The sequence below is a fragment of the Perognathus longimembris genome, unplaced genomic scaffold (assembly GCF_023159225.1).
Source record: "Perognathus longimembris pacificus isolate PPM17 unplaced genomic scaffold, ASM2315922v1 HiC_scaffold_5537, whole genome shotgun sequence".
NCBI classification, from domain to species: domain Eukaryota; kingdom Metazoa; phylum Chordata; class Mammalia; order Rodentia; family Heteromyidae; genus Perognathus; species Perognathus longimembris.
Window position 1 is genome coordinate 5330 of NW_025960975.1, and position 16376 is coordinate 21705.

General features: G+C 55.8%; 2 gene segments (V, D, J or C); both read right to left on the minus strand.

The window, feature by feature from the left end:
• Nucleotides 1-8512: 8512 nt before the first annotated feature.
• Nucleotides 8513-10350, minus strand: LOC125345360 (the record flags this gene model as incomplete). The annotated part of the segment is given in 2 exon segments: nucleotides 8513-8794; nucleotides 10201-10350. Coding segments are annotated over 2 exon segments (234 nt in total), but the record flags the coding sequence as incomplete, so codon positions are not given.
• Nucleotides 10351-11615: 1265 nt separating this feature from the next.
• LOC125345361 lies at nucleotides 11616-14810 on the minus strand. The segment is given in 5 exon segments: nucleotides 11616-12047; nucleotides 12161-12490; nucleotides 12587-12646; nucleotides 13016-13306; nucleotides 14807-14810. Coding segments are annotated over 5 exon segments (1008 nt in total).
• Between the last annotated feature and the right edge of the window lie 1566 nt (nucleotides 14811-16376).

Consider the following 16376-nt stretch of genomic DNA (forward strand, 5'->3'; position numbering starts at 1 on the left):
CCTTGTGACTCCAATCCCCCAAATTCTCCATCTCTCCCATAGCTGCTTTGTGCCTGCTCCCCTGAGCTCCTGGGCTTCCTTTCCATGTAGCCTTCTAACATTCTCCAGTTCCCCTGAAGCTGCTTTGTGTCTGTTCCCAGAGCTCCTGGGGCTGTCCTATCCCTCTAGACCCCCCAATATTCTCCAGCTACTTTGGAGCTGCTCTTTGCTTGCTCCCCTGTGCTCCTGGGTCTGCTATGTTCTAGTAGCACCCTCAACACCCTTCATCTCTCCTGTAGAGCTCCTGGCTTACTCTCTGCCCTTCCAGGAGAGCCCTGTGCTACTCCCTAATATGCTCCCCCTTCACCTATGGCTGCTCCCCTGAGCTCCTGGTATTTGTCTGCTCTCCACACTCCCTAAATTCTCTCACTGCTCTGTAGCTGGTTTGTGTCGTCTCCCCTGAAATCCAGGGCTCACACTGTTGAGGTCCCAACAGCCTTCACATTCCTCCTAGAAGCTCTGTACCTGCTTCCCTGAGCTCCTGGGGCTGTCCCAGCCCTGCAGCCCCCAACAGTCTCTAGCTTCCCTGGGCTCTACTGGCCCCAGTCCCTCCAGTCCCTCCAGCCTCTCAGCCTCTGCTCTGCTCACTTGTGGTTGTTCTGCCATGGCTCCCCGTGAGCCGGGGCATCACCCCCTTTCAGTGCTCCCAATGCTGCAGCTCGGGTTGCTCACTCTACCTTGAGCTCTTTGAGCTCTTGGGGCTCCCATCCCCAGAGTGGCCGCTTGCTCTGTCCTCAGTCCCTCAGCTCCTAGATGGCCTTGGATCCACCCCCCTCGCACAGGCCCTTTCCCCTGTAGCTGCTCCAGCCTCATCCACTGGCCTCCTGGGTGGTCCCGGTTCCCAGGACTCCACCTGCCCTAGCTCACCTGTACTGCTTTGCCATTGTCCCGGGCTCCTTGTGCTGTCCTGCCCGCTAGTACCCACTGCCTACCATAGTTCAGGGGGCTCTGCTCTCATGCTCCGAGTTCCACGGTGTCTCTCACCCACTCTCCCCTCCCTCAGCTCACATCTGGCTCATTCCTGACTTCTTCTTCTTCTGCCAGCACTGGACTTGCTTCTGAGATGTGAGACAGCCTCCACATCTTCAGCCAGCTCTCCCCAGCAGAGCCCCCGATGTTGTTATCTCCCCTCTCAGATGAGCCCCAAACCTTGTGACCTTAGCCTTTGTTCTTCCCCACTGCTGTCTGTTCTGGAAGCTTCTCCTGGGCCGCTGCATCTGGTTCATTCCTCTGTGTCCACTACGTCAGTCGTCAGGCCTCTTCTGGCCCGGCTCATCCCATGCTGGAGAAAGATCATGTTGGCCTTGGAGAAGGCTACTCTGGAGGCTGGTGTGTCTCCTGCTCTCAGCTTCTCGTGTCTGTACTGGGTTCTGGTTTGGAGTTGAAGGCAGCTGCCTTCCTGTAGCAGCAGCCAGGCGTCCTGTTCTCTCTGAACCTTCCTATACTCCTGTCTGCTGCTGGAGGCTAAGATGAGGAAGGGTCGCTGCTGCCCCTGTCCTTGGCCTTATCCGGTCATAGGCCATTCTCCCTGGTGTTGTTCCCCTCACTGTGTGAAGGCAACTCCTGTCTTTTGCTGCTGTGGTCCTGGGTGCCACCAGCTCATCTCTCTGTCTTGCCTCCTAGGAGTCCCTGCCTCTGTCCCCAGAGGTGTGGATATCACCCCACCCCCAACCTGCACCGACTAAGAATGGGATTGAAACTGGGTGGGATGAGGCACTTCCTGAAGTTCTCCTTTCCACTGGGTGTTTCTGTGTGTGTGGGGAGGGGGAGTCCAGACCTGGCTGTGCTGCTTTCTGTGGGTGGATGGCTGGTGGGTGAGGCTCCAGGGATGCAGGGGCAAGGGCAAGCACTGGGTCCTCCACCAGCTGCCTTGCACTCCTGGCCTTCAGGTGTCCATGGGCTGGCACACTGTCCACTCTGAGATGTCAGCGTGACAGCTGGCTGGTGGCCAGCAGTGGTGGCAATCTCCATCTCCCTCTCCCTCAAGAGACTCTGGCTTGGGAAGAGGGTGAGGAGAGAGGGGCCTGGGAGAGTCCTAGCTGGGTGAGGCGGGAAGGTGTGGGGGTCCAGGGATCTCCCTGAGCTCACAGGTTAGGGGCAGGGTGTAGCTGTGGCTCCTGGTAGCCAGGAGGAGCCTAGACTGACTTCAAAGGGATCTGAGCAGGAATGGTCCCTAGATCAGGCACTACCCAGAGAACCTGATGGGCTGTAGTTCTGGAGTCAGACCCCTCATCTGTGTGCACAGTCAACTCCACAGAGGGAGCAGCGGAGTCCACTCAGGGCCCGAGAGGAGGCCGGCAAAGCCCTGGGGCTGGGGCCAGTCTTGACAGGGACAGAGGGTGGCTGATGGGTAGGGCTCAGTCAGGCATGGAGCCAGGGCCCAGGGCTAGCCCAAGTAGAACCAAGGCAAGAAAAGGGGCTTCCCTGGCACCTGGTGGTGCTTCTGGGGTGGGAGGTGGGTGGTGAAGGGAGAAGGTAGAGTGGGTGTGGAGATCCCAGAACCCAGAAATAGGGTCATAGAGGAAACATCTGGGATCGTGCCTCGATGAGGGCCAGTTTCCTGAGCTGAGGCCCCAGAGAGGCCACTTCAAGGTGCAGATGGCAGCTAGAGTTGTTCTTTGGCCCACCACCATAGGGATATTCACGTACTGCCTACTAAATGCGCTCCTACCAGGACAGGACCATGATGGGTCCTTGTGTCCCCACGGGCCCTGGTGCTCCTTCAGATAGAGCCAGTGTGACTCCAGAGCAGGGGTGTGGAGCGGGAATCGAGAAGGTCCGGTGTGCTCCAGGGGATGAGAACCAGTGTGACTCCGGAGCAGGAGTGTGGAGAGGGAATCGAGAAGGTCTGGTGTGCTCCAGGAGATGAGAACCAGTGTGACTCTGGAGCAGGAGTATGGAGAGGGAATCGAGAAGGTCCGTTGTGTTCCAGGGGATGCTCTGTACCTCTTACTCTGACTTGGAGGCAGCTACTCTTGGCCGACTTTGTCTCGGTGGATTGGAGTTTATCATGGCTCAGATTGAAAGTCTGGGAGCTGAGCGGCCTCAGACAATGCAGGCACACATTGTGAGGCCAAGGAGGCTGCAGATGGGTGGGAACATCTTATGCTGGCTGGGGACTGACAGCTCAGGCGGTACCTGTGTTCATCATCTGAGGAAGCTGGGGCAGTGTCCCATCTCAAGTTGGCAGGTTGAGGTGCTGAGTCTGATTCCTGTCCAGTTCTGGAGGCCAGGGGCAAGGCCACGGATCAGTGTCTGTGGGTGGGGTCCCAATGCCACAGGGAGACCCTCTCCTAGTTCCGTGGTTCCATCAGTCTGCTGTGGCCTGTGGAAGCAGTGCCCAGTGCCTGTGTTTTCTCATGCTGTCTCCCTGTGTGTGAGTGGCTGTGCCCCACCTGCTCCTTACAAGGACTGGGTTAGATGCTAGCCCCGACTCAGTGTGACCTCATCTCAACCTGATTCAACCCACAGGTTCTTTTTCTCAACATGGTTATATTCAGAGGTGAGGCTTGGGGCTTGAATATGTCACCCTATAGCAGACCCCATCGCAGACCATCCTGGCTTCCCCAATTTCATGTCCCCCTGCAAAATACATTCTTCCTATCTCAGGACTCTCAGAAGTCTGTCCTGTCCAGTGTTAGCTCTAAATCCCACATTTCATCCAAATGTTACCCAAATCAGGTAACCAGAAGATTCAGATATGATTTACTGTGGGGTCAGAGTCTCTCCATGTGTGGATCTGTCAACCCAGAGGACAAATCTCTCTTTGACAGTGCAGTGAGGGAGACAGTGTGTGTGTGTGTGTGTGTGTGTGTGTGTGTGTGTGTATCTTTGGATTACAAAATGGAGAAATTGGCTAGAAGACGTCTTGGCCAGAGAGTTCAAGGTCTATTAGGGGGAATTCCACAGATTTTAGGCTCTCAGTGACTCCTGGGTCTGCTGCTGTCTTCTGAGAACTGTGGTGCAGCGTCACCTTCTGTGCCTGTGGTGGCAGCAGCAGCCTCTGACTCTGTCATTTTCCCTTTGTTTGGTGTGGTCTCTGTCCCTCTTGATCCTTGATGCCTTGCTTCTGCTGTTATAAAAGTCTCAATGTCATGGTGTCCCCTGTGAAATTCATAAGGATCAAGCCATCTTAAAAGAGAGGCCTCCACAGTTCCTTCCAGACAGCCTCATCTTTGTGCCTGGGCTCTGGGGAAGCAGAAGGCAATCTATTTTTCTACATGCCTTCTCATTAATATGCTATCTAAATAACCACAGATCAAGAAATAGGGACAAGAACTGACAAGTGGGATTGTATCAAATCAACACCTTCCGCAGAAGAAAGGAATCAAGTACTAGAGTGAAGACAGATGGTGCAAAGGTATCAGGCCCCTTCCCCCCTGTCAAAAATGCGCTGCTTCTCCAGCAAGTGTTTCTGGCCAGGTGCTCTGGCAGGCTCTTTGCCACCTTCATGAGTGGCGTTCTTGCCTGGTAGGAGGAGGGATTCCCTTCCAGATGCTGTTCTCTTGGAGGAAGGATGTCTTTTGTGGGGAACTCACACTTTCCCTTGGTGTTTCGGGCTGTCTGAAACGTGACAAGGTGTCCCTGCATCCACGTGCGTCTGGCTAGATTGTGGGCTCCTCTTCCTGGTCTTTAAATTTGCAGTGGAAGCACATGGAAAGACAGCAGGCTCGGCCACCGGCACTGTCTCAGCCTCTGCCGCCGGCATTACCCCCACTAGCTCTGCCGCCACTGCCACTGCCCCCACCACCAGTGAGTGCTTAATTCTGCCTTCTTATGCAGGCAGTTAAAATTTCATTCTTTGGTATAACTCTCTGTATAACCACAGCTTAGTTGGTGTGACTCTAGATGTGGAAATCTGGTGGCTCCATAAGACTCTCTTTCTTCGGAGAGAGCTTAGTTTGTTCCCTGTTGTCTTTCTGCCACCTTCTGTGAGCTCTCTAACTGCTGAATTCTGTAAGGCCTTCAGAGGAGAACATACTCCCATACTCCTCAAACCTTCAATGGAATTGAGAGGGAAGGATCACTACCAAACTCATTCTATGAGGTCAGCATAACTGTCATCCCCAAACCAGATAGGGACCCACCAAAGAAAGAGAACTATAGACCCATCTCTTTGATGGATGTTGATGCAAAACTTCCCAATAAAATTCTGACCAGTGGATGTCAACAAATGACCAAAAAAAAATCACACTCTGACCAAATGGGATTCATTCTAGGGTTGCAAACCTGGTTCAATATATGTAAGTCAATAAATGTAATTCCACATATTAACAGGAGCAAGGAGAAGAAGCACATCATCATCTCACTAGTTGCAGAAAAAGCACTTGACAAGATTTAAGACCTCTTTATGATAAAAGCACGAAAGAGGCGAGGAATTCATGGGGAATTCCTCAAGAGAATGAAGACTGTATATGAAGGTTGGGTTCTGGTGGCTCACGCCTATAATCCTAGCTACTCAGGAGGCTCAATTCTGAGGCTTTAGGTTTGAAACTAGAGCGATAAACCACTTGTAAATGAGCCACTCGTGGAGCTGTAGCCCAAGTGTTACAGTGCTAGTCTTGAGCAAAAAGAAGCTCAGTGACAGTGTCCAGGCCCTGAGTTCAAGCTCCAGGACCAGACAAAAAGGAAAAAGGAAAAAAATAGAGCAATGTATCCTTTTCCTGACTTAAGTAATTGTAACCCTTCTGTATCTAGCTTTATAATAGCAATAAAATACTAAAAATCCACACAAATTAAACAATCATAACAAATAATAAATGGGTAAATGAACTGCAGAGTCTTTTCAACTGCAGAAGTACACATGGCCAATAAATACAAGATAAAAATGTTTAGCATTCTTTGCCAGCAGGAAAAAAGCAAATAAAACCTGTGTTGCTATTCTGCCTTAACCAACAGAATGGCAGTAAGAAAATAACTGACAGGAAATTGTTAGGTTGTGGAGAAATGGCACCTTTATTCACTACCAGAGGAAATGTAAATTGGTTCAGCTTTTGCAGAAATCAGTATGAAGTTCCCCTCAATTACAGCTAGAATTCCTCTAATATCCACTATGCTACATCTGGGTCTGGAGCCTCCAAATCAAAGTCAGGTTATGCAGAGAGTCCTGCATACTAGTGGTCTAGTGGCAGCATTCCCAGTAGCCAGTCATAAAATCATTCCAGGTGGGGGACATCCTCACAGGCCCCAGGACATCACCGGGCGCCTCACTTGGAGGGGGTTGAGCGGGATGACTGGACCTGAGGGTTCACGGGGAGGCCTGGCCTGTCAGATTCAGCCCTGACAAGCCTGTCCACTGATGAAGTTGCAAAGAGGCAGATGTGTGTAGGTAATGGAGGTTTACGTAGCAGTAAGAGGTGAATGAGATTGTGTCATTTGCTGGAGAATGGATGGAAACTGGACTTCATCTTGTTAAGTGAAATCAGCCAGACTGAGAAAGACAAAACATCCTGTTTTCTCTCACTTGTGAATGCTAGGGTTAGAAAATGAAAAATAAAGTCAAGCGATAAGATACTGTGCTGTGGACAAAAGGAGAAGGAAGGAAAGACTGAAGGGGACAAATGGGGTGTGGGGTGGGGACGTAGTAAGACCTATTGCATACACGAGGAGAAACGCCACAATGAGAACTCAACTCTGCATATGCAATGTCCATCAATCATAATAAAAAGTGAAGTAAGGGAGATGAAAAGGACTAATTTTGAGAATCGTTTTCATACTTTACACTGTAAAGTTTAATGTCAAGAAAATATTGCCAAATTGAATAGCACAATATGAAAACGCAATCAGGCCTTTGGGACTCATTGACTTAAGTGGGCTTGGCGGTCCATCCGCGTGTCTCATTGGCCAGGCTTGGTACCAGGTCAGCACTGGTCTCACGTTGGTGCCACTGCAATCATGGGAGCCAGCTTCTCAAAATCTGTCTTTCCAAATAAGTTATCATGCTATGATGCATACTGCGATCTCTACCTATTTGTAGAACTGAGCTCCTTCAATAAGGCTGGCTTAGTTTCCCCAAGTCATCTAAGGGGCTGGGATCATGGCTTAATTGTGTGATGCTTGCTTAGTCCCCATAGGCCCTCATTGTGATTCCCGGAAGTGCAAACCCAACAACCCAACAATGGTAAAAGTCGTTCCCACTCAGTGAACACAACCCACTGCATGTATAGGCTATAGAGGAATCCTCACATGGTCATATCAGCAGATGAAGAAAATAAACTTACTAAAACCTAACACCATTTATCACAAAAGTCTCAGCAATCTTTTCCTTTCTTTCTTTTTTCTTTTTTTTTGCCAGTCCTGGGGCTTGGACTCAGGGCCCAGTCTCTGGCTTCCTTTTGCTCAAGGCTAGCACTCTGCCACTTGAGCCACAGCGCCACTTCTGGCCTTTTCTATATATGTGGTACTAAGGAATCGAACCCAGGGCTTCATGTATAGGAGGCAAGCACTCTTGCCACTAGGCCATATGCCCAGCCCTCAGCAATCTTTATAAAGAGACTATCCTCAGATTGACAAAGTAAACCTCTACAGTGACCATCAGGCTTAATGATGAGAAGCACTAAGCTTTCTGCCTAAGAAGAGGAGCAAGGAGACTTTGTCCCTAAAACACTTTTACTGCATAATGAACAGCAAGGTCCCGCTAATGCACTAAGAGGAGAAAGTGGAGTCAAAGGTATCAAGTTTAGGAGGGAGAAACAGACCCCTTGGTCCAAACATAATGTGACTGTTTTGTTGGATGTCAGAAAGAACTGACTGCTATCTCACGCACACGAGCCATGACTCCTGTAAGAGGATCTGCTCGCCAGACCTTCCCCCAGAATGTGATCTGGGGGAGTGGCTGCCCCCCCTCAAGGGATCCCTGCCCTCCTACCTGTCGGAAGGGCATGGGCCAGAGCCTCCCACAGCAGCCGGGCAACAGAGGCCCTTTTCTGTGCGGTGCCCTGATGGAGCCTGGCTCTAGAGGAGGTGGTTGTGTCTTGTTCTGAGAGGGTGAGTTTGTCTGTGTCAGGGTTGAAGGTTTCCTCAGAGCATCCAGCAGGTGGGTGGGTGAGCAGAAAAAGCAGGGCAGAGCTGCCCTCCTATGGGATGCGCCATCTCAGACCTTGGCCCCGGCTGGGTTTCCAGTTCTAGGATGGAGCCTAGCTGTGCATGGCTGGGGCAAAGGCCGTGACACGATCATGGCAACCCCTTCTGAGGCTCTTTGGGGACCCAGGGCTGTGTGCATCGTATCCTCATGGTGGATGTCTCCATTCAAGGCTCTGACAACTTGTCCTTCCCCGGAACACTCCTGTCCGAGGCTGGCATGGAGGAGGTTGTCTCCAGGGCTTATGATCCTCCTGAGGTGGATGTGGACAGTGCTGACGTCCACACCCGATAGATTGGAGCCTAGCAGCCCTGAGGCCAGAGATGCCACAGTGAGGGACGCAGGCCCCTGTGGGCATAGGCACTTTTCTTGGTGGGTGCTGTGCATGTCTGTGAGGCTGAGGTGGTGGGGCAGAGCCTGCTGTTCACCTTCTCCTTCACAGGAAGAGGGGTCCAGAGCATAGGATCAGGAGCCACAGGGTCACAGGGCAGTGAGGGCCCAGGACACGTGTGACCTGGCTGTCAGGCTCCTTGACTGCAGGGTCTGTGTCCTCAGGGTGTGCAAAGCCGTGGGCCCTTGTAGCAGGCAGTCCTAGGGCCCCGGCCCAATCATGTTCCTGTAGTTGGGGGCGATTGTCTGCTTCAGCTCCACCACGGAGGAGAAGATCCACTTGACCTGTGGGAGGGCAGGGGTGAGCCAGGCAAAGGACCCCTGGGCTCCTCACTCCAGCCCATACAGGAAAACGGGGGACTGCATGGGACAGATGGGGACAGTGTGGAGGAGAGCAAGGGGACACTGTGGGGGACAGCATGGGGACACTGTGGGGGACAGCATGGGGACAGCATGGGGACACTGTGGGGGACAGCATGGGGACCCTGTGGGGGACCGCATGGGGACAGCATGGGGACAGCATGGGGACAGCATGGGGGACAGCATGGGGACACGGTGGGGGACAGCATGGGGACACTGTGGGGGACAGCATGGGGACACTGTGGGGGACACTGTGGGGGACAGCATGGGGAACAGCATGGGGACAGAGTGGCGGACAGCATGGGGACAGCATGGGGACACTGTGGGGGACAGCATGGGGACAGCATGGGGGACAGCGTGAGGGAGAGTGTCGGGGACAGCATGGGGACAGCGTGGGGGACAGCATGGGGACACTGTGGGGTACAGCATGGGGACAGCATGGGGACACTGTGGGGGACAGCATGGTGACAGCATGGGGAACAGCATGGGGACACTGTGGGGGACTGCATGGGGACAGCATGGGGACAGCATGGGGACACTGTGGGGGACAGCATGGGGACAGCATGGGGACAGCATGGGGGACAGCGTGAGGGAGAGTGTCGGGGACAGCATGGGGACAGCGTGGGGGACAGCATGGGGACACTGTGGGGTACAGCATGGGGACAGCATGGGGACACTGTGGGGGACAGCATGGGGACAGCGTGGGGGACAGTGTGGGGGACAGCATGGGGACAGTGTGGGGACAGCATGAGGACAGCATGGGGACAGCATGGGGACAGCGTGGGGACAGCATGGGGACAGTGTGGGGGACAGTGTGGGGGACAGCATGGGGACAGTGTGGGGACAGCGTGGGGACAGCATGGGGACAGCATGAGGACAGCATGGGGACAGCATGGGGATAGCGTGGGGACAGCATGGGGACAGCATGGGGATAGCGTGGGGACAGCATGGGGACAGTGTGGGGGATAGCATGGGGGACAGCATGGGGACAGCATGGGGACAGCGTGGGGACAGCGTGGGGGACAGCATGGGGACAGCATGGGGACACTGTGGGGGACAGCATGGGGACAGCATGGGGACAGCATGGGGACAGCGTGGGGACAGCATGGGGACAGTGTGGGGGACAGCATGGGGGACAGCATGGGGCCTTGCTGGAGAACAGCATGGCGACAGTGTGGATGGCAGTAGCCAGTGTCAGGATGCAGTGTCACATGAAGGGAAATGGCATGGGACACGGTGGCAAAGGCACAGACTCAGCTTGGGACATCATGGAGACCCTGTGGTGAGGCTTGGGGACAGCACGGGGACAGCATGGGGACACTGTGGCTGACCTTGAAGAGTGTGACCGTGGCGCTGTAGCACACGCTGAGCAGGAAGAGTGTGATGAAGATGGTGATGGTGGTCCACAGCCCGTCCAGCTCCTCGTCCTGGGCCTCAGCACAGGTCTCATCGAGGTCCAGATCTGGACAGGGAGAGGGTGGTCACTGTCCCCCACAGCCAGGGTGCGGGTGGCTCCCCGTGTGGTAGGGTGGGTTTAGTAGGGAGGCCAGGGAGGAAGGGCCAGCCAGGCTGGGCCAGCGGCTCCACGTGGGGCCGGGGAAAGCACATCCGCGTCCCAACAACTCCACTCAGGTCCCAGGCCCCGCTGGGAAAATTCTGGCCTCTCTCCCGTGGGGTCAGTTCCTCGGTGCTGGGGCTGGTCAGAAGGCTCAGGCCTGGAGGCCCCTGCGGGCAGTGGCCTTCCACCTTCCCTGCTTTCTCCCTGTCCCCTGTCCAGGCCCAGAGGGATGGGGTGCTGAGGTCCATTCCCAGTGATACCTGTGCCGAGTGGAGCTCAGCCCTGGGCTTGATTGGGCTAGGGCACATCAAGTAGGGGCTTGAGAGGTGATGGCAGCCAGGGCCTCAGGGTCAAGGATGAGTGTGGGGAGGGAGTGGTGCCGCTGCCCTGTGGAGCAGGAGGGTTGGTCCTGTCTGGGCTGGCCTCATGTGGCTGTTGAGGTTGGGGACGGGATAGCCTGTGACCAGGACAGTGTTCAGTGTGTTCCCCTGCTGGGTCTGTGCTGTTCCAGCTGCCATGTGAGGTCCCAGTGTGGTGAAGTGTGCGTCTGTGTGTGCACGAGTGTGTCATCGCGTGCACGTGGGCGGGGGCCGTGTGGGCTGTGTTGTTTAGCAGGTGTCTTGTACAGGGTCTGGCTGTGTCTTTGGGGCATCAGGACAGCATGTCAGGAGGCACCAGCGTTGCCTCCTCGGCCCCTCTGAGCACAGGAGAGAGTGCACCAGGGTTGGCGGAGGTCTGTGGGTGGGTCACCCTGCTGTCATGTAGGTGAGATGAGGGTTAACTGCCCGTTTGTAAGTGGGGAGACAGGCGGCCTCTCCCCCGCAGGCAGGCTGGGCTGCCAGGCACAGTAGGAGACAGCTGGGCAGAGAGAGTGAAGAGGGCAGACTCTGAGAGAGGCTGCTCTCGTTCCATGTCCGTTCCCTGCTGGGCTCTCTAAGGGTGTCCTCAAGCCCTGCCCAGGGCCATGGGCCAGGAGGAAGGCCTGAGACAGGGGCTGCCTTGGGCCATGGCTCCTTTCTGTGAGGGCCAAGTCCCTAGCTGGCTTGCATGCTTGGCACGGTCGGACCCCATCCCTCTGCCTAGTGATACTGGATGAGACCTCAGACACTGGCCTGTCCCCACTGCACCGGGTCCAGGCAGGAAATGAACACTTTGCCTCAGAAAGAACCAGGACATCCTCGCAGGGTCTCAGGGATTGACTGGGTGCTTTATTGACATGGTTGGGGGTGGCATTGAGTGTGAGCATCGTGTGGACCTGAGGCCCAGAAGGGAAGTAAGGGATTGTGAGGCCCAGCTCTCATTTACCGGGAGACCGGGAGATGGTCTTCTGTGTGAAGTGGTTGTGCAGAGCCTCATGCATCACCGAGCAGGTGAATGTGTCTCCTTTCTGCCACGCATTCTTGTCTACTTGTAGCTTGCTGTAGAGGAAGTAGGTCCCATCAGAGTCCAAGACAGGTGGGGTGTTCTTGTAGTTCTCCTCTGGCTTCCCATTCCTCTTCCATTCGACAAAGATATCCGCAGGGTAGAATCCTTGTATCAGGCAGGTCAGAGAGAACTTTGTATTGGCCAACTGCTCCCTTGGTGGGGGAAAGGTGTACACTTGTGGCTCACGGGCTTGCCCTGTGGGGACAGAGATGAAGAAAGAGGTCACGGCCAGGGCTAAGGGCTGTCCAGGCCAAGCTCTGCCCCTGTGGGTGTGGCCGCCCTTCCCCCACTAAGCACAGTGCTCCCACCTTTGACTTTGGAGATGGTTTTCTCGATGGGGGCTGGGAGGTCGTTGTTGTTGACCTTGCACTTGAACTCCTTTCCTGACAGCCAGTCCTGGTGCAGGATGGGCAGGACGCTGACCACACGGAATGTGCTGTTGTACTGCTCTTCCGGGGGCTGAGTCTGGGCCCCTTGTACCTCCACATTGTCCATGAACCAGTTGAACTGGACTGCAGAGTTTTCCTGGCTTACATCTACTACCACACACGTGACCTTGGGGGTCAGAGCAATTGTGAGGGTGTCCTGGGGCTTTGGTGGAAACATGAAGACAGATGGTCCTCCCAGAAGTCTAACGTCTAATGCAGGAGAGACGGATGTTAGTCAAGTCCTAGTGTCAACCCCTTTAGGACAGTTTCAATGGGCATTTCCCCCTTCCGGGATTTCCATTTTACCTGGGCCCTTGGTACAATTATCACAAGTGCATTCACCACCAGGTTTTGTTTGTCTGGCCACTGCAGAAAGAAAGGTTTGGTTATTGGGGCCTGAGGAGAGGAGGTGCCAAGCTGAGGGAGCGGAGGGTTTTATCCTGGGTTATGCTCAGGTCACCTGCCCACTGTGTCTGGAGTGGTCATGGGTACTCATGAGACCAGTGTCCACCCTCATGTGCCCACTACTGAGTGTCTACCAGTGTATGCTCACCACTGGGCGTCCAGGTGGTCAGGAGGGCACGCCCTCCTGAAAACATCTTCTTGAATGAGAGATGCTTGTAGAGAGATGTCTTCAGTCACTCCCCCTGGGGTCTCCTCCCAGACAGGAATCATCCATGCCTCCCTCCTGGGGTCCCTCGCTCCCTCCCTCCCTCTCTCGGGTCATCTTCTTACCAATGGTCTTGTCCACCTTCGTGTTGCTGGCCGGGTGGGCTACATTGCAGGTGACAGTCTGGCTGGGCCAGGTGCTGGAGGGCACCGTCACCATGCTGCTGAGCGAGTAGAGCCCTGAGCGCAGAACGGATGGGAAGGTGCGCACACCGCTGGTCAAGGCTCCGGAGTTCCATGACACAGTGACCGGCTCGGGGAAGTAGCCGCTGACCAGGCAGCCCAGGGACACTGTGGAGCCAGAATGGGCTCCACAGCTGGGAGCCAAGGGGAAGACGGATGGGGCTGTGGTGCTTCCTGAAAGAGAGGCAGTAGCAAGAGAGCTTGCTGTGAGACACGGCTGGCCCCAGGCCCTTTGTCTCAGCCCTGGGAGACCCCAGGTCCCATGGCCAAGCCCTGTGAGATCCCAGGTTCTGTGTCCCAGCCATGTGAGAGTCCAGATTCTGTGCCTCAGGCCTGTGAGAGCCCAGGCCCTGTATTTGTCCCAGCCCTGTAAGAGCCAGTGCTCCTGTCCTCTCAGAGCCTAGGCCCTCTGCAAAGTTCAGGTAGAAGCCAATGTCTGCTCTGTGGGTGTCCTCTCCCCATCTGGCTGGCCCCACATGCCTAACTTCTCATGTCCACATCCTAGGGGCCGGGCCAAGGCCTGGCCTGTGGCACCTCTGACGGCAGCCCTGCTCTCAAGGTGCTCCCAGAAAGCTGTGCCACGTGGCTCCATGTGCCGTGCTCTGACTGTCTTGGCTCTGTGTTTGGGCTGCTGTCGGCACCAGTCCACGTGGTCAGCACTCTCCTGGTCACAGCTGGGGCCTCCTGCTCCTTCCTCTCCTCTGCTTGTCTGGGCCACTTTGGCTGCTGTGTCTCCTAGCCCCTGGCACCTGCTCCAGCCTCCTGTTGGAGTCCTGGCTTGATGGTGTGTCCTGTGCTTGTGTCCCCAAGCCCTGTGCACTTTGTGACCTTGATGCCAACCTGGCTGTGCTGTGGGTGAGCCTCCCCGAGTCCTGTATTGTGGGTGAGCCTCCCCGTGTCCTGTGCTGTGGGTGAGCCTCCCCGAGTCCTGTGCTGTGGGTGAGCCTCCCCGAGTCCTGTGCTGTGGGTGAGCCTCCCCGAGTCCTGTGCTGTGGGTGAGCCTCCCCGAGTCCTGGCTGTGTTGTGGGTGACCCTCCCTGCGTCCTGTGTTGTGAGTGAGCCTCCCCGTGTCCTGGCTGTGCTGTGGGTGACCCTCCCTGCGTCCTGGCTGTACTGTGGGTGAGCCTCCCCGTGTCCTGGCTCTTGTGGGTGAGCCTCCCCTTGTCCTGGCTCTTGTGGGTGAGCCTCCCCGTGTCCTGGCTCTTGTGGGTGAGTGGCCCCATGTGGCATGACAGACCACAACCCTTCTGCCCCCTCCCCCGTCTTCTGGAACTGGGTGTGAGGCAAGCCAGGCCTGGCCAGCACCCCTCAATTCTGGGTCCTGTACCCTGGACTGTCCCTTGAACTGGCCCCTGACACCCTCCTCATCCCTTAGTACCCTACCTCTGCTGATGTGGGATCTGAAGCCTGTGCTGGGAGCCCCATCGTTGGCCCCTCCTTGTCTTTCTGCATTGCTTCCCCAGTGTCAGTCATGCCCCGTACCCCTTTGCCCCTTTAGTACAACTTTCCGGCTGAGGCCCTGACCTGTCCTGAAAACCCAGGCTGTCCCTTGCGGTCTCCAGGGCCTTCCGGGCCCTTCCAGGACCTTTCACACCATCCTCAGCCCTCCCTTCCATGCTTGTGGCTGGTGTGTCCACATCCCAGGAGTGAATTGTTTTGTCCTCAAGGTCGTACCCATGTCCACGAGGAAGTTCTCCAGCCTGTGTTCCCTCTGAACCCGGGAACACTTTCCTTCTCATCTGTACACCACATCCTAGCAGTCCCTAATAAGCCCTGAACATGGCTTACGCTTTCCTCTGTGTTGGGTCCACAGCCCTAGGCATACCAGGCTGCTTGGCAGGTTTTCTTTTGTGCCCCACTCTGCACATATCCACAGGATCAGAGCTGCGGTTCCCGGACCCAGAGGGCGGTCCCTGTACTTCCTTTGGGTGCACCAGCCCCGGGGCCCTTTCTTGTCCCCGTCCTCTCTCCCCCATACCCTGGCCTGTCCTGGCCTCCAGCACTGGTTGTCTGCAGACATGCCTGCCCTCTCCCTGTCCATGAACTCAGCCAGAGCCTGAGCCTTGCTCCACCTGCCAGCCTCATCCAGCTGGCACTCCCGGGACCTCAGACCTCCATCTTCCCTGTGCTCTAGCACACAGTGTTGCATGGGCCGAGGGAGCTCCCGAGCTCGGGCAGAGCAGTTCCATACGTGCCTGGAGATGAGCAGCTCCCCGGAGCTTCTGGGCTTTCCCTGCACTGCCACTTGCCCCTGCGACCCCAGCCCTCAGTGCCCCAGCCTTCCAACCTCTGTTACATTCTTTCTAGAGCCCAGATTCTTTGAAGTCTGCCCCTGGTCCTTCTTGCCCTGTCAATGGATGCAGCTCCCCTGGACCTGTGTGGCTACTAGCCAGAGCTCCTGGGTGCCCTGGCCCCCAGCCCTGGAACATTCCCTGGCTCCCTTGTAGGTGCTCTGTTCCTGCTCCCCTGAGCTCCTGGAGCTGCCCTGTCCCATTATCCCCTCCAGCATTCTCCAGCGACACTGTAGCGGCTCTCTGCTTGCTCCTCCAGGGCTGCCCTGTGTCTCCAGCTGCCCCAAGTTTTCCAGCTCCCTTGTAGCTGCTCTGTGCCTGCTCCTCTGAGCTCCTGGGACTGACTGGTCACTGCAGCCCCAGCCCCCCCCCCCAACTATTCTCCAGCTCCCCTGTAACTACTCTGTGCCTGCTCCCCCTGAGCTTGAGAGCTGCTAGGTTCCTCCAGCCCCCTCCCCAAATATTCTGCAGCTCTCCTGTAGCTACTCTGTGCCTTCTCCCTTGAGCTCCTGGGAGGCAGCCCAGTCCCTTCAGACCCACAACATTCTCCAGCACCCCTGTAGCTGCTCTGTGTAGGCTCCCTAAGATCCGGGGGCTTCCCTGTGTCTCCAGCTCCCCCACATTTTAGAGCTCCCTGTAGCTGCTCTCTGCCTACTCAACTGTGCTACATGGCCTATCCTGTCTCTTCAGCCCCCCAACATTCTCCAGCTCACCTGTAGCTGCTCTGCACCTGCCCCCCTGAGCTCCTGGGGCTGTCCTGTCTCCTCAGCCCCCCAACATTCTCCAGCTCACCTGTAGCTGCTCTGCACCTGCCCCCCTGAGTTCCTGAGGCTGTCTTGTCTCCTCATCCCCCCAACATTCTCCAGCTCACTTGTAGCTGCTCTGCACCTGATCCCCTGAGCTTCTGGGGCTGCCCAGTCCCCTCAGCCCCCCAATATTCTTCAGCTCACTTG